At 35.7% G+C, this 18,562-nt stretch overlaps 1 protein-coding gene across 1 annotated transcript in view; it reads right to left on the bottom strand.

Moving 5' to 3' along the window:
• LOC125156982 (fibronectin type III domain containing protein 3C1-like) overlaps positions 1 to 18,562 on the bottom strand; it is a 79,933-nt gene that overhangs the window by 59,933 nt on the left and 1,438 nt on the right. Inside the window, 13 exon segments of the mRNA XM_047843258.1 lie at positions 322 to 460; positions 695 to 781; positions 2,140 to 2,314; positions 2,399 to 2,520; positions 2,635 to 2,688; positions 3,536 to 3,674; positions 4,022 to 4,081; positions 5,707 to 5,849; positions 6,179 to 6,231; positions 12,463 to 12,694; positions 13,355 to 13,431; positions 14,965 to 15,040; positions 17,802 to 17,924. Coding sequence (XP_047699214.1) covers positions 322 to 460; positions 695 to 781; positions 2,140 to 2,314; positions 2,399 to 2,520; positions 2,635 to 2,688; positions 3,536 to 3,674; positions 4,022 to 4,081; positions 5,707 to 5,849; positions 6,179 to 6,231; positions 12,463 to 12,694; positions 13,355 to 13,431; positions 14,965 to 15,040; positions 17,802 to 17,924 — 1,480 coding nt within the window.

The raw sequence follows: 18,562 nt of genomic DNA, 5'->3' as shown, positions 1-18,562 counted from the left end.
TTTTTCTTGTCAAGTTGACATTTATCATTGATGTATTGTTTTAATTGTGGCCTCTATATTAGATATACTTTTACTTGGAATAACTATAGTTGTTAAGGGCTCATAAAAATTTAATGATTTGTTCATGTGTGAATTAATGAGATAGCAATAGAGAACTCAACAGAGAACTGGAAAAACATCATTTATAACTAATTTATATGGTGAAATACTTCCTATGTAAATAATTAAGAGAATATTTTATAAAGCTGAGGGCAATTAGGGAAGATTTCTCCTCAGTAGTTAATATTAAGACAGAGTACATTTTAAATACAAAAACATTACCCCATCCAATTTTTACTCTGTGTGCATAGATCTTTCCCTTTATATATGGTTTTTTAGGGGATCCAGGCTTATCTGGACAAGTAGTGTATTTTACTTCTCCACTGGGGTTACTCCTTCCTTCCAAAGTGTAGGCAAAAATCTGTTTGAGTAAAAGAGAATACCTTGGTTGACGACTGGAAATAAATGTCTGATTTGAAAATGTGCATAATTTGCAAATAATATTATAAAGCAAGTTATTTGACTAAAAATTTCTGAGAACTAAATGCAAAATAACATTTAATTTCAACCAAAAAAGACATTTCTTTTTATCTCCAGTGATGAGTATAATTTAATATTAAAATATGATACAAATTTAGAAATTATAGCTACATACCCTAAATTTGTATGTAGTACTTCTCTGAAGATTTCTTATAGTGCATGAGAGGTCTTCTCCATTATATTTAGGTTTAAAACCCAAGCCCTGGAAATGAAAGACAATAAACTTAGGAATCAGGCAGGCCTGGGTTCAAGTTCCAACTTCAACCTATTTTCCATCTGGGTAGTCCTGAGCAAGTCCCTTAGTCTCTCTGAACCTTAGTTTCTCTTAAAAAAAAAAAGGAGATACTTTAACTTTTTTTTCATTTTATTTATTTTATATAGAGAGAGTTAGTGGGGGAGAGGGGCAGAGGGAGAGAGAGAGAGAATCTCAAGCAGGCTCCACATGGAGCCGGATGCAGGGCTCAAACCCACATCATGACCTGAGCTGAAGCCAAGTTGGATGCTCAACTGACTGAGCCACCTAGGCACCCTGATACTTTCTACTTTAAAGGGCTCATTTTCTTTTTTTCAGGATATAATGAGATAATGTATATGAAGGTGCTTAGCATATTAATTATACAGAACTCTTCTTAATGTTAGTCTCTTCATTTAAAATGTAAAATATACATAATATAAAATTTACAGCTGCTTTTTAACTTGACTAGCTTATTTAGTATAGACTTGAAAGTTCAGAATGCAATGAAACAGTTTGCCCACCCACATCAGGAATCCAGGGAGATGAAGAAAAGAGTTTGCCCAGGTAGAAGTATGCAGACGATCTCTGTGACCATGCAAGGTCCTCTGGGATAAGCCCAAAATTGAAGAACTAACACATTTCACTGAGTATCTACTGTGTTGTTATGGGTGCTGCTGCTTTTAGCTAATTTTCAGGGAAAATCTCCCTGCGCTGGTTTGCCTAACCTTGGCTCTGCATTGGTCCCATCCAGAACACAGAGACTCAGGAATCATACAGTTTGATTGAGTAGAAATTAACTTAGTCATAGGAGAAAAAAGGAGAGGAAAACCAAGAAACAGACTCTTAACTATAGAGAATAAACTGATTGTTAGTAGACATGGATGGAACTACAGAGTATAGTGCTAAGCAAAATAACTCAGAGAAAGACAAATACCATATGATTAACTCATATGTGATATTAAGAAACAAAACAAACCAAGGGAAAAAATAAGAGACAGAGAGAGACAAAGCAAGAAACAGACTCTTAATTACAAAGAACAAACTGATGATTGCCAGAGGAGAGGTGGGTAGGAGGATGGTTTAAATAGGTGATAAGGATTAAGGAATGCACTTATTGTGATGAGTACTGGGAGTTGTATGTAAGTGTTGAGTCACTAAATTGTATACCTGAAACTAATATTTCACTGTATGTTAACTAACTGGAGTTTAAATAAAAACTTAAAAAAAATAAATTAGCTTAAATCTAAGGTTTTTTAGTATAAAATGCATATAAATTGTACCTAAAACTGAAGTTGAAGATTAAAACATGTGGAAAGAAAACTTACAGATCCTTCTTCCTCCATTTCTAGTACATAAGTAAGACTGTCATTTGGGTTTGTGTTAGTTGGAGCACACCATTCTAGTGACAAATAACAGATTCCTGCTTCTTTTAGCTTAGGAGGTAAAGGTGTTGGAGGCATAGTTCCTGATGTATGGAAAACTGCTATTTCACTGAAATCACTGAAAAATAAATTAATGTGGAAAAATTATTTTCAGGTTCTTATTGAAGTGCAGACTTTTAAATATTGCAATAATTCAACATACCTCAAGCCAAAGTTATTTTTGGCAGCTATTCTGAATGAATATTTTGTGGAAGCATTTAGTTTAAGGATTTTGTACTGTTTCATGGTACCCATATAGCAACTTTTGAAGTCTTCACCTTTGCCCTTAATCATAGACACAAAATATTAGAATATTATAAAATGTTGCAAATATAAAAATTTACCATAACATTAATAACCATTTATAAAGAAGTGCTTTTCCAAAATAAAACAGTTTACCTCATCCCATTCCAAAAGGAAGCCATTTATTTTGGAACCATTATCATTGGAACCCTAAATATATCAAAAAGATTAAATTATGATGGGATGTTTTTACACAGTAGATATATATATATATATATATATATATATATACACATACACACACTATATAATTAAGCGACTGAAATTACTGTAAAATTAAACTTGCTTACATTTTGTTTTTATTTAAAAAAAATTTTTTTTTTCAACGTTTATTTATTTTTGGGACAGAGAGAGACAGAGCATGAACGGGGGAGGGGCAGAGAGAGAGAGGGAGACACAGAATCGGAAACAGGCTCCAGGCTCCGAGCCATCAGCCCAGAGCCCGACTTGGGGCTCGAACTCACGGACCGCGAGATCGTGACCTGGCTGAAGTCGGACGCTTAACCGACTGCGCCACCCAGGCGCCCCTACATTTTGTTTTTAAAACAATCCTGATTTTAAAGTTAAAATGCACTTTTTTTTAACAGTCTATAAGGCATGCTCAAATTCTAGGTCTTGTGTTTTCCAAGTTTTATGTGACAAAGGAAGTTAGTATTTAAATAAGTTAAGAGGTAGATTTATTGGTAAGTACAATTATAAGTAAGTTTAGGTTGTAGTGGAGCTCCATTGGCGCAATTGGTTAGCATGCAGTACTTATAAATAAATTTAGTTGTGGAAATTGACACTTCAACTTTTACTAATTGAAATTCCGGTTGACATTTCTCAATTTACTTGATGCTTGATATAGATTGAAGAGAAAGATGATTATGGAAAAGGGAAAGTGTTAGGGAAATAGATCAGGTGGGGCATGCATAATTTCATATTTAAAATTCAGGACAAAGTAGAAAGAATGTTTTTAAATAAAAAGTGGAGGAGACTTTGGCGGTAGAATACTTACTTTCCACTGTAAATTCAGGCTGCTCTTGGATCGGTTAATTAGTTTGGGTGCAGGTGGAGGGTCTGGTTCACAACCTGGAGTTGTGAAGCTAACCAGTTCAGACACAGTTCTGTGTGCTGAGCCTCTTATGGTTGTGATTCTAAAAATGTAATGATAGTTGTTGTAAGCTTTCAGATATTTATCCTAACATGTACTAAATTGGGTACTTCAGTTTCCATATATACCTTAGGAGATAAAACATTTTCGAATAGAGCAAACTTGGATTGTTACAGATAATGGTTCCCAAATCGCCCTCTCACCAGTTCTAAATGACAAAAAGTAAACTAATGTTGGATTTTTGGGGGGCTGTTCTGAAGCTTGAAGGAAAGGCCATGCTCCTGGCAGTAGCAAGCCTGACTGCAGAAATCATAAGTAGTAAATTGATACAGACTGGGGAGTCTTCCTGGCTACAGGGTGGGTGGAGATTGTGTAGGATGGAGTTCTTACCTTACAAAATAGGCCATGGATGGTTGTAGATCAAGTAGAGTAAATGTAACTCCATCACCACTGTGAACATAATCTTTGTTTATAAATGATCTCACACATATTTAATAGCTGATTAAGTCGTAATCTTATATATTCAAGTGATAAACAAAGAAGCACAATTTTTCTTGAAGTTTAGATAAATTTGGCCCATTTTATATGAATGCAAAAAAGTGATACTAATACTTCAAATTTTTCATTTGCATGCTAAATTAATATGGCTTTAAGAAATGAAATTTTATAATTTTACCACTACAACTTCTTCACACTGTAATAATACGGATTTATCTTTAATTAGCTTATTTTAAATAGTGCTGATATGAAAAGCCTCAAGGACACTGTGCATTGTGCAATTTATTCATTCAGTTACACAGGGAAATCTTTCTGGGGAGGGCATCTGTTTGCTATAGTGGATAAAGTGGCTGTGCTTTCACACCCATGTCTTTCTGAAACAGTCATAAGTACGTAGGTGTACTCTACCAACTCAAAGAGTTCCTTCAGGCTCTAACCCCAGAAGTAGCCTCCAAAAAGTGCTAAAAGATTATTATTTTTAAGCAAAGACTTATATTTCTAAGCAAAGGCCACTCAAGGTTGTAGGGCGATTAGAGTATTTTTATAAAAAACAGACTTTTATGAAATACATAACACCGAAAAAGACCACCATGTAACCTTATGCAAAACTTAATTTCATAAATAGCTTTTAATCACATTTTACATCTTCCCATCCCTCTACCCAATGTAGAAGACTGTGTATTATAATTCTTAAATTTAAAATTTCCACCTGCTAATTATAAAGGAAGTAAAACTTTTCATTATAACTAATTACACTTAAATTTTCACTTTGAGTCTCTGTGTAAAGATGACAAATTTTAGCAAATTAAGTTTAAGATGTGTTATGATTTTTAAAGTGCTGTACAGACAGCTCCAGATCTCTGACATATCTTGCATAATTGTTTGGTGGGCGAGATAATTTCTCCTTCTTCCTCACTTGTGATTTCCTTTCTACTGTGTCTCTCAGTTTGTTCTTTTTCAGACTGCATGTCCTGATTCAGTTGAGAAGCTGTTTGTTAAGAGTGGTTGGGTATAATTTTGCTGTGTCCTCCACTCTATCCTCCCTAGTCCTGGTTCTATCTTCTAGGCACATTCCTAAGCTCATACTGCTACTGTCATAGCTCCACCTTATAACTAGCTTCTGTAATGAATATTTGAAAAAAGCCTAAGTCATAAATCCCATTGCAGTGCAAATACCTCATTTGTGTCGCCAAAGGCCAACCATAAAGTGACTTTTTTTTTCCTAAAATGACCTAAGTGAAAAAACAGAAGGGAGAATTGGAGGGAACATTTTCTTCCTGGACTATAAACTTGTTAAATAGGAAAGTTGTAAACTGAAGAGAATTGACCAGTTGATATTTAAGGTCCTTCTCAGCACTAACATGCTTACAATTCATTGAATTTCATGGATTTTGACCTGGCAACCTCCCACCACGTGTAAAACTATTTTAGTAGAAAATTGCTTTTAAAGCTTGGGAAAATTTTCAGATAAAATCTTTAGAACTCAGTCTAGGTATAAACTGAGGTCTATACATTTAGATAGAATATTTGAATTTAATTATGAGAAATGAGAGATGATTAAAAAGAAAGAGACTTACATATATAGATTTTTATAGTTTCCATTTTTACCACTGTTAGATATTGCCAGTTCAAATGTCACAGGAGATTTGGTGTGATTACACTTCTTAGAACCATGTAGTTTCCATGAAATAACAGCAGATCTTGTTTGAATATCAGAAACCTAAAATAAATAACAAAAATTCAAGTGGGACATTTAAAAAATATAACCTGTAACTTATGATATAATCTTTCCTTACATCTTTTTGATGCTAAGAATATTGTTCTCCTCATATTAGGTGCTTAAATACTGTGATTAAACAATGCCATTAATATTATCTTTAATAAGGCCATTCTGAATCTTTATGTATAGCTAAAGGAGATTATGAAATTTTAACGAGGTCAAGGCTTCAAATTAACACTTTACTAGAGAAAAATATCAGTGAACTTGCACATTTTAGAGTGAAAAGGTAAATTAAAAGGAATGCTTAAATTTTCAGTTTAGTTACTTACTATAGGTTTCTCAATGCTGAAACAGCATGACTTTCCACCTTCTGTTATGCATTCTAAAAGAAAAAACCCCAAAATAAAATATTACATTGGCAAAAACAAGAGAAAGAAGTTAGATATCTATCATCCAACTACAAATACATCATCACCAGGGGAACTACTAAACACCTAGTAGCAATTTACATTAAAGTTTTAAAAGAAGAGAGCAGTGTAAAGTGTATATATATTTTTTATGTTTTTAATTTTTTTTAATTTTTTATTATTTATTTTTTTATATATGAAATTTATTGTCAAATTGGTTTCCATACAACACCCAGTGCTCATCCCAAAAGGTGCCCTCCTCAATACCCATCACCCACCCTCTCCTAACTCCCACCCCCATCAACCCTCAGTTTGTTCTCAGTTTTTAACAGTCTCTTATGCTTTGGCTGTCTCCCACTCTAACCTCTTTTTTTTCTTTTTTTTCCTTCCCCTCCCCCATGGGTTCCTGTTAAGTTTCTCAGGATCCACATAAGAGTGAAACCATATGGTATCTGTCTTTCTCTGTATGGCTTATTTCACTTAGCATCACACTCTCCAGTTCCATCCACGTTGCTACAAAAGGCCATATTTCATTTTTTCTCATTGCCACGTAGTACTCCATTGTGTATATAAACCACAATTTCTTTATCCATTCATCAGCTGATGGACATTTAGGCTCTTTCCATAATTTGGCTATTGTTGAGAGTGCTGCTATGAACATTGGGGTACAAGTGGCCCTATGCATCAGTACTCCTGTATCCCTTGGGTAAATTCCTAGCAGTGCTATTGCTGGGTCATAGGGTAGGTCTATTTTTAATTTTCTGAGGAACCTCCACACTGCTTTCCAGAGCGGCTGCACCACTTTGCATTCCCACCAACAGTGCAAGAGGGTTCCCGTTTCTCCACATCCTCTCCAGCATCTATAGTCTCCTGATTTGTTCATTTTGGCCACTCTGACTGGCGTGAGGTGATACCTGAGTGTGGTTTTGATTTGTATTTCCCTGATAAGGAGCGACGCTGAACATCTTTTCATGTGCCTGTTGGCCATCCGGATGTCTTCTTTAGAGAAGTGTCTATTCATGTTTTCTGCCCATTTCTTCACTGGGTTATTTGTTTTTTGGGTGTGGAGTTTGGTGAGCTCTTTATAGATTTTGGATACTAGCCCTTTGTCCGATATGTCATTTGCAAATATCTTTTCCCATTCCGTTGGTTGCCTTTTAGTTTTGTTGGTTGTTTCCTTGGCTGTGCAGAAGCTTTTTATCTTCATGAGGTCCCAGTAGTTCGTTTTTGCTTTTAATTCCCTTGCCTTTGGGGATGTGTCGAGTAAGAGATTGCTACGGCTGAGGTCAGAGAGGTCTTTTCCTGCTTTCTCCTCTAAGGATTTGATGGTTTGCTGTCTCACATTCAGGTCCTTTATCCATTTTGAGTTTATTTTTATGAATGGTGTGAGAAAGTGGTCTAGTTTCAACCTTCTGCATGTTGCTGTCCAGTTCTCCCAGCACCATTTGTTAAAGAGGCTGTCTTTTTTCCAGTGGATGTTCTTTCCTGCTTTGTCAAAGATGAGTTGGCCATACGTTTGTGGGTCTAGTTCTGGGGTTTCTATTCTATTCCATTGGTCTATGTGTCTGTTTTGGTGCCAATACCATGCTGTCTTGATGATGACAGCTTTGGAGTAGAGGCTAAAGTCTGGGATTGTGATGCCTCCTGCTTTGGTCTTCTTCTTCAAAATTCCTTTGGCTATTCGGGGCCTTTTGTGGTTCCATATGAATTTTAGGATGGCTTGTTCTAGTTTCGAGAAGAATGCTGGTGCAATTTTGATTGGGATTGCATTGAATGTGTAGATAGCTTTGGGTAGTATTGACATTTTGACAATATTTATTCTTCCAATCCATGAGCAGGGAATATCTTTCCATTTCTTTAAATCTTCTTCAATTTCCTTCATAAGCTTTCTATAGTTTTCAGCATACAGATCCTTTACATCTTTGGTTAGATTTATTCCTAGGTATTTTATGCTTCTTGGTGCCATTGTGAATGGGATCAGTTTCTTTATTTGTCTTTCTGTTGCTTCATTGTTAGTGAATAAGATGCAACTGATTTCTGTACATTGATTTTGTATCCTGCAACTTTGCTGAATTCCTGTATCAGTTCTAGCAGACTTTTGGTGGAGTCTATCGGATTTTCCATGTATAATATCATGTCATCTGCAAAAAGCGAAAGCTTGACTTCATCTTTGCCAATTTGGATGCCTTTGATTTCCTTTTGTTGTCTGATTGCTGATGCTAGAACTTCCAGCACTATATTAAACAACAGCGGTGAAATAAACTCAAAATGGATAAAGGACCTAAATGTGAGACAGGAAACCATCAAAACCTTAGAGGAGAAAGCAGGAAAAGACCTCTCTGACCTCAGCCGTAGCAATCTCTTACTGGACACATCCCCAAAGGCAAGGGAATTAAAAGCAAAAGTGAATTACTGGGACCTTATGAAGATAAAAAGCTTCTGCACAGCCAAGGAAACAACCAACAAAACTAAAAGGCAACCAACGGAATGGGAAAAGATATTCGCAAATGACATATCGGACAAAGGGCTAGTATCCAAAATCTATAAAGAGCTCACCAAACTCCACACCCGAAAAACAAATAACCCAGTGAAGAAATGGGCAGAAAACATGAATAGACACTTCTCTAAAGAAGACATCCGGATGGCCAACAGGCACATGAAAAGATGTTCAGCGTCGCTCCTTATCAGGGAAATACAAATCAAAACCACACTCAGGTATCACCTCACGCCAGTCAGAGTGGCCAAAATGAACAAATCAGGAGACTATAGATGCTGGAGAGGATGTGGAGAAACGGGAACCCTCTTGCACTGTTGGTGGGAATGCAAATTGGTGCAGCCGCTCTGGAAAGCAGTGTGGAGGTTCCTCAGAAAATTAAAAATAGACCTACCCTATGACCCAGCAATAGCACTGCTAGGAATTTATCCAAGGGATACAGGAGCACTGATGCATAGGGCCACTTGTACCCCAATGTTCATAGCAGCACTCTCAACAATAGCCAAATTATGGAAAGAGCCTAAATGTCCATCAACTGATGAATGGATAAAGAAATTGTGGTTTATATACACAATGGAATATTACATGGCAATGAGAAAAAATGAAATATGGCCTTTTGTAGCAACGTGGATGGAACTGGAGAGTGTGATGCTAAGTGAAATAAGCCATACAGAGAAAGACAGATACCATATGGTCTCACTCTTATGTGGATCCTGAGAAACTTAACAGGAACCCATGGGGGAGGGGAAGGAAAAAGAAAAAAAAAAAGAGGTTAGAAAGGGAGAGAGCCAAAGCATAAGAGACTGTTAAAAACTGAGAACAAACTGAGGGTTGATGGGGGGTGGGAGGGAGGAGAGGGTGGGTGATGGGTATTGAGGAGGGCACCTTTTGGGATGAGCACTGGGTGTTGTATGGAAACCAATTTGTCAATAAATTTCAGAAAAAAAAAAAAAAAAAAAAAAAAAAAAAAAAAAAAAAACAACAGCGGTGAGAGTGGACATCCCTGTCGTGTTCCTGGTCTCAGGGAAAAAGCTCTCAGTTTTCCCCCATTGAGGATGATGTTAGCTGTGGGCTTTTCATAAATGGCTTTGATGATCTTTAAGTATGTTCCTTCTATCCCGACTTTCTCAAGGGTTTTTATCAAGAAAGGGTGCTGGATTTTGTCAAAGGCCTTTTCTGCATCGATTTACAGGATCATATGGTTCTTCTCTTTTTTTGTTGTTAATGTGATGTATCACGTTGATTGATTTGCGAATGTTGAACCAGCCCTGCATCCCAGGAATGAATCCCACTTGATCATGGTGAATAATTCTTTTTATATGCCATTGAATTCGATTTGCTAATATCTTATTGAGAATTTTTGCATCCATATTCATCAGGGATATTGGCCTTTAGTTCTCTTTTTTTACTGGGTCTCTGTCTGGTTTAGGAATCAAAGTAATACTGGCTTCATAGAATGAGTCTGGAAGTTTTCCTTCCCTTTCTATTTCTTGGAATAGCTTGAGAAGGATAGGTATTATCTCTGCTTTAAACGTCTGGTAGAACTCCCCTGGGAAGCCATCTGGTCCTGGACTCTTATTTGTTGGGAGATTTTTGATAACCGATTCAATTTCTTCGCTGGTTATGGGTCTGTTCAGGCTTTCTATTTCCTCCTGATTGAGTTTTGGAAGGGTGTGGGTGTTCAGGAATTTGTCCATTTCTTCCAGGTTGTCCAATTTGTTGGCATATAATTTTTCATAGTATTCCCGGATAATTGTTTGTATCTCTGAGGGATTGGTTGTAATAATTCCATTTTCATTCATGATTTTATCTATTTGGGTCTTCTCCCTTTTCTTTTTGAGAAGCCTGGCTAGAGGTTTTTCAATTTTGTTTATTTTTTCAAAAAACCAACTCTTGGTTTCATTGATCTGCTCTACAGTTTTTTTAGATTCTATACTGTTTATTTCTGCTCTGATCTTTATTATTTCTCTTCTTCTGCTGGGTTTAGGCTGCCTTTGCTGTTCTGCTTCTAGTTCCTTTAGGTGTGCTGTTAGATTTTGTATTTGGGATTTTTCTTGTCTCTTGAGATAGGCCTGGATTGCAATGTATTTTCCTCTCAGGACCGCCTTCGCTGCGTCCCAAAGCGTTTGGATTGTTGTATTTTCATTTTCGTTTGTTTCCATATATTTTTTAATTTCTTCTCTAATTGCCTGGTTGACCCACTCATTCGTTAGTAGGGTGTTCTTTAACCTCCATGCTTTTGGAGGTTTTCCAGACTTTTTTCTGTGGCTGATTTCAAGCTTCATAGCATTGTGGTCTGAAAGTATGCATGGTATAATTTCAATTCTTGTAAACTTATGAAGGGCTGTTTTGTGACCCAGTATATGATCTATCTTGGAGAATGTTCCATGTGCTCTCGAGAAGAAAGTATATTCTGTTGCTTTGGGATGTAGAGTTCTAAATATATCTGTCAAGTCCATCTGATCCAATGTCTCATTCAGGGTCCTTGTTTCTTTATTGACCGTGTGTCCAGATGATCTAGCCATTTCTGTAAGTGGGGTGTTAAAGTCCCCTGCAATTACCACATTCTTATCGATAAGGTTGCTTATGTTTATGAGTAATTGTTTTATATATTTGGGGGCTCCGGTATTCGGCGCATAGACATTTATAATTGTTAGCTCTTCCTGATGGATAGACCCTGTAACTATTATATAATGTCCTTCTTCATGTCTTGTTACAGCCTTTAATTTAAAGTCTAGTTTGTCTGATATAAGTATGGCTACTCCAGCTTTCTTTTGGCTTCCAGTCACATGATAAATAGTTCTCCATCCCCTCACTCTCAATCTAAAGGTGTCCTCAGGTCTAAAATGAGTCTCTTGTAGACAGCAAATAGATGGGTCTTGTTTTTTTTTATCCATTCTGATACCCTATGTCTTTTGGTTGGCGCATTTAATCCATTTACATTCAGTGTTATTATAGAAAGATACGGGTTTAGAGTCATTGTGATGTCTGTATGTTTTATGCTTGTAGTGATATCTCTGGGACTTTGTCTCACAGGGTCCCCCTTAGGATCTCTTGTAGGGCTGGTTTAGTGGTGACAAATTCCTTCAGTTTTTGTTTGTTTGGGAAGACCTTTATCTCTCCTTCTATTCTAAATGACAGACTTGCTGGATAAAGGATTCTTGGCTGCATATTTTTTCTGTCTAGCACCCTGAAAATCTCGTGCCAATTCTTTCTGGCCTGCCAAGTTTCAAAAGAGAGATCAGTCACGAGTCTTATAGGTCTCCCTTTATATGTGAGGGCACGTTTACCCCTTGCTGCTTTCAGAATTTTCTCTTTATCCTTGTATTTTGCCAGTTTCACTATGATATGTCGTGCAGAAGATCGATTCAAGTTACGTCTGAAGGGAGTTCTCTGTGCCTCTTGGATTTCAATGCCTTTTTCCTTCCCCAGTTCAGGGAAGTTCTCAGCTATTATTTCTTCAAGTACCCCTTCGGCACCAAAAAGGTAATTTTTTGACAATAGATAATATATTGACATGGTTTAAAACCGTAAAGTATAAAAAACTATATATGAGTAAATTCCCTCCTAAACCTTATCTGCTCCCCCAATAGATAATGATTGTTCTTAGTTTCTTATGAATCCTTCCAGAATTTGTCTATACAAGCAAGAATACAGATTGTTATTTTCCTCATTTTTATGGCATAAAAGGTAGCATAATTTGCACTATTACCATCTGTAGATTGCTTTTTACACTTAGCAATATATCCTAAAGATCTTTCTATATCAGTACATAGAACTTCTCCACGTTTTTGCACAGCTGCATAGTACTCCATTATATGGATGTCCTCCATTATACACAGTTCTCCATTAACAAGCGCGAGTTGTTTCCAACCTTCTGAGATTATAAAGAATATTGTAATGAATAGTCTTGTACACTCATTATTCCACATTTGTAAAAAAATCTGTAGGATAAATTCCTCAAAATGGAATTGCTAGGTGAAAAAGTATATGCATTTGTATTTTTGTTAGGTATTGTTGAAATAGATAATTTCCATTTAGAATCAAACCATATTGACTTAAGCATGTTTTTGATTTCCACAGTTGTGCAATAGAAACAGACACATTCTCAATTATAAACTTCTGAGGCCATGGAATATCTTGTTAATATCTATGGAAGCCAAACATCCTTTTCTATTTAAGTGCTTAGTAAATATTTGAGGAATTTACAGAAAGTGTCCTTTGTTGTCTAGCATCTGTGAATGAAATACTACTAAACTGAAAATACTAATTTTAGGGACTAAAGCCTACATACTATCAGAAGCCATTACTGCAGCAATTGTAATAGATAATTAAGATTGGTTAAGGTACTCGGAAACAAAAAGCAATAGAGGATTAATAAATGTGAAGAGATATAAATTCGTTAGATGAATAAGGAATTATTTACAAGACAATCTAAGGGAGATTTGGTTAAGCATCACTGAAATTGCTTTTTAGCAATGATGATAACAATAAAATGAACAACTAAATAGTATTCCAGAAGTTCTCTTATCATATAGTGACACAAAAATAACTGTTGAATGATGCCTTAGTGCTAAATATTAAATCAAAACATACTAGTATACCTGAGACATGTAACCAGGAGGAAGATATATTGGTGGCAAAGTGCCACTTGGTGACATTAGAGGTACATCAGCGGGTCCTAAAAGAGAATTATTATTAATAAACTCTTTAATAACTTTAAACAAAGTCTATTTAACTTTTCACAGTGAAAACTAGCTGCAAACTTTAACAACAGCCAGCCATTTTGAAAGTGCAAGTTGTTTACTTGTAAAGGAGACTAGGTATGAATGTAGATGAATCAATGCAAATTCATCCAAATGATGGAAAATAAAGCACATAATGTGGATTGGGTAAAATTTATATTATAAAAATGTTGGCAAATTTTACTGCTAATAAAAATGAACTATCAGCTTTCCAGTATAATTGTACTTTTACTTATGTATATATTGAGTAATAGTTTTACTCTGAACCATAAAATATATTTCATATAGTGATGTTACATTATAAAATTTAAATTTTAAGCTTTTCAGTGATAATAGTAAAGTGAAATAGTTTTTAGAAAACAGAGTAATATAGAGAAGCACCCAATACTACTCATGTGATACCCTACTTCTATACTATGTATTCTTACCGTCTTATACATACAATTGCATAGGAACTAAAAATCAGACATAGAATGGAAACTTTCATGAGTCATCATTCTTTTATTTGAAATTATTATAATTAATGTTTAGTTTAAATAATATATGTGGCTTTCAAGTCATAGAATGGCAATTTATTTTTAATAATGGGGAAAATAATAAACATTAGTTTGAAATAAACTTTATATAGCAGCCATGTGGAATCCATTGCTAAATGAGAATGTTTAAAAAATTTTTGGGACATAACTCTAAAGCACTTCAGGATACAAAATAATGGCATAAGAACAGAAACAGTCATCACAATTTGAAATAATACTAAATCTTATAGTACATAAATATTAATTTCATATTGCTGTGGAATCAATTCTATATGTATATTTATACATATATAGCAAATTAATATGCATATATAAATAATTTACCCCCTTGTTGTATATTATTATATTTTGAATATCTAGTATAGTGCTGGAACATGATAGGCACTAAAGAAATATTTGAATGTATGAATGAATCAGCTCTCCGAAGGCCTCATAATAACCTCCAATAAGAGCATAGTCTAAAACTATCGGTGGCCATCAATATATTCCAAATGTGAAATTTTTCAAATGGAATTCTTGATTTAATCTTCAATTTAAAAAAGTATCTTACATGAAGATTTCTAGTAAGACTAGCTCTGTTTGTTCTATTGATACTATGCTCCTGTGAGGACTATATAAATTTAAGAGCATTCCAGGGTCCCTGGGTGGCTCAGTTGGTTAAGCATCCGACTTCGGCTCAGGTCATGATCTCATGGTCCATGAGTTCGAGCCCTGCGTCGAGGTCTGTGCTGACAGCTTAGAGCCTGGAGCCTGCTTCAGATTCTGTGTCCCCCTCTGTCTGCACCTCCCCTGCTTGCACTCTGCCTCTATCTCTCAAAAATAAATACACATTAAATTTAAGAGCATTCCATCTGGCTCCAACAGGAAAGGATACTAATTACTAGTAATCTATTTGCTTTCAAGTAACACAAACCTGATTATACTTTTACTGACCTTGGATATTCTGAATATTCCCATCATCAGACTTGAGGGTGAGGGTCTCCCCAGGGTTAACTTGCACCAATATAATCTAGAAATAAACCATTCTTTGGTGACATACTTTTCTGTTAATCTATGAAAAATCATTATTGTAATTCTTAAAAGTTTTTATTTAAATTGCAGTTAGTTAACATAAAGTGTAATATTAGTTTTAGCTGTACAATTTAGTTATTCAACACTTGTATACAACACCTAGTGCTAATCACAAGAGTGTACTCCTTAATCCTCATCACCTATTTAACCCATCTCCCCAGGACCCTCCCCTGTGCTAATCACTAGTTGGTTCTCTACAGTTAAGAGTCTATTTCTTGGTTTCTCTCTCTCTTTTTCTTTGCTCATTTGTTTTGTTTCTTAAATTCCACATATGAGTGAAATAATATGGTATTTGTCTTTCTCTAATTGACTTATTTCACCTTAGCATAATGCTCTCTACCTCTGTCCATGTCATTGCAAATGGAAAAACTTCATTGTTTTTTATAGCTGAATAATATTCCATTGTATAGATATACCACACCTTATTTATCCATTCATCAGTCAGTGGACATTTGGACTGTTTCCATGATTTGGGTATTTTAGATAATGCTGCTATAAACATCGGAATGCACATATATCTTCAAATTTGTATTTTTATATCCTTTGGATAAATACCTAGCAATGTAATTCGTGGATCATAATGTAGTTCTTTTTTTTTTTTTTAATTTTTTGAGGAACAAGACAGGGATATCCATTCTCACCATTCTTTTTTAACCCTAGCTTTGGAAATCCTAGCCACAGCAATAAGACAACAGAAAGAAATAAAAGGCATCCAAATCAGCAAAGAAGAATTCAAACATTTACTATTTGTAGATGACATGGTATTCATTATATTCATCTATGTAGATGGCATGGTTTTCTATGTAAAAACCCCCCCAAAAATCCATCAAAAAATTCCTAGAACTCATACATAAATTTAGTAAAGTCACACAATACAAAATAAAATCAAAATACAGAAATCTGTTGCATTTCTATACACCAGCAATGAAGCAACAGAAAGAGAAATCAAGGAATCAATCACATTACAATTGCACAAAAAAACCGTAAGATACCTAGGAATAAGCCTAACCAAAGAGGTAAATGACTTGTGGTCTGAACTCTATAAAACACTGATGAAAGAAACTGAAGATGGCACAAAGAAATGGAAAAACATTCCATGTTCATGGATTGGAAGAACAAATTTGTGTAAATGGCTATACTACCCAAAGCAATCTACACATTTAATTCAATCCCTATCAAAATACCAACAGCATTTTTCACAGAGCTAGAACAAACAATCCTAAATTTTTATGAAACCAGAAAAGACCCTGAGAAGCCAAAGCAACATTGAAAAAGAAAAGCAAAGCTGGAGGCATCACTATTCCAGACTTCAAGGTCTATTACAAAACTAGTGATCAGGACAGTATGGTACTGGCACAAAAACAGTCACATAGATCAATAGAACAGAATAGAAAGCCCAGAAAGAAACCTACATCTATATTGTAAATTAATCCTTGGCGAAGCAGGAAAGAATATCCAATGCAAAAATGGCTCTTCAACAAATGGTGTTGGGAAAACTGGACAGCAACGTGAAAAAGAATGAAACTGGACCACTTTCTTACACTGTACACACACATAAATTCAAAATGGATGAAAGACCTAAATGTGATGAAGCCATCAAAATCCTAGAGGAGAATATGGACAGCAACCTCTTTGACATTAGCCACACAGCAACTTACTTGATATATTTCCTGAGGCAAGGGAAACAAAAGCAAAAATAAACTATTGGGGCCTCATGAAGATAAAAAGCTTCTGTACAGCAAAGGAAACAATCAACAGAACTAAAAGACAACCTATGGAATGGCAGAAGATATTTGCAAATGACGTATCTGATCAAGGGTTAGTATCCAAAATGTATAAAGAACTTATAAAACTCAACACTCAAAAAACAAATAATTTAGTTAAAAATTGGCAGGAAAAGACATATCATATGTTTTCACTCATATGTGGATCTTGAGAAACTTAACAGAAGACCATGGGGGAAGGGAAGGGGAAAAAATAGTTACAAACAGAGAGGGAGGGAGGCAAACCATAAAGAGACTCTTAAATACAGAGAACAAACTGAGGGTTCATGGGGGTGGGGAGAGGGGAAAGCAGGTGATGGGCACTGGGGAAGGCACTTGTTAGAATGAGGACTGGGTGTTGTATGTAAGCCAGTTTGACAAGAAATTATATTTAAAAAATGGGCAGGAGACATGAATAGACATTTTCCCAAAGAAGACATCTAGATTGCCAACAGACACATGAAAAGATGCTCAACATCATTCATCATCAGGGAAATACAAATCAAAACTGCAATGAGTTATCACCTCACACCTGTTAGAATGGCTAAAATTAACAACACACACAAAAAACAGGTGTTGGTGAGGATATGGAGAAAGTGAAACTCTCTTCCACTGTTGGTGGGAATGCAAACTGGTGCAGCCACTCTGGAAAACAGTATGGAGGTTCATTATTTTCATTTTGAGAAATATTCAGATTCACTAATTATTGAAGTTTTGAAATGCTCAAGAAGAAGAGTACAATTGGATCAATGGGGACTTAGGAGAAATTCAATATCCCTAAGTAATGGGTCCTTTCCAACCCAAATGAAACTTAATAAAGTCATAGAAAACAGGTGCATTGACATGGAAAGACCAACACCCACTCTCCAGTAAAAAACCCTACAAAAAAAGAAAAACAGAAAACAAAATTTGTCTGATGGTAAAATTCAGACATACTTGTTGTATCCAGTATTGTGGACAAGAAGGCCATCTTGTATATCTCTTGGGATGAGTCATCATTTGTGAATAATTTGTAGTATACTGTGTTCCAACAGTGGTGTCCAGATGATAATTCTCCATCTAGTAAAAAAGGACTTTTAATTTCAATATGGTCATTTTTATCTCAGTTCCTTTTGATATGGTGATGTCAAGCCAATGTATAAGCCAGAAGTACAATATTTACTTTTTTGAATTCCAAAGAAAAGTTAAGTGATATTTTCACATTGTGTATATAGATAAGACTTTTCTTGAATAGATTTTAAAAATTATTTATATTTTATTTTAGAGGGAGAGAGAGAGAGAGAGTCCCAAGCAGGCGCCACACCCAGGGAGGAGCCCAGTGCAGGGTTTGATCCCACGACCTCAGGATTGTGACATGAGCTGAAATCAAGAGTCAGAAGCTCAACTGACTCAGCCACCCACGTGCCCCTTGAATAGGTTACTTTAAATGAATAAATGTTAGGGGCCCCTGGGTGGCTCAGTGGGTTAAGTGTCTGACTTCAGCTCATGATATTGCAGTTCATGGTTCTGAGCCCTATGTCGGGCTCTGTGTTGACAGCTCAGAGCCTGGAGCCTGCTTCGGATTCTTGTCTCCTCCTCTCTCTGCCCCTCTCCCACTCACGCCCTGTCTCTGTCTCTCTCTTTAAAAAATAAACATTAAAAAAATTTAAGTGAATAAATGTCAAATGTAAACCATACTCTTTCTTTCTTGAAACCAG

This window comes from Prionailurus viverrinus, chromosome X, assembly GCF_022837055.1.
Source record: "Prionailurus viverrinus isolate Anna chromosome X, UM_Priviv_1.0, whole genome shotgun sequence".
Lineage (NCBI taxonomy): Eukaryota > Metazoa > Chordata > Mammalia > Carnivora > Felidae > Prionailurus > Prionailurus viverrinus.
Note: the sequence above shows the minus strand (reverse complement) of the source record. Positions and strands in the feature narration are given on the sequence as shown.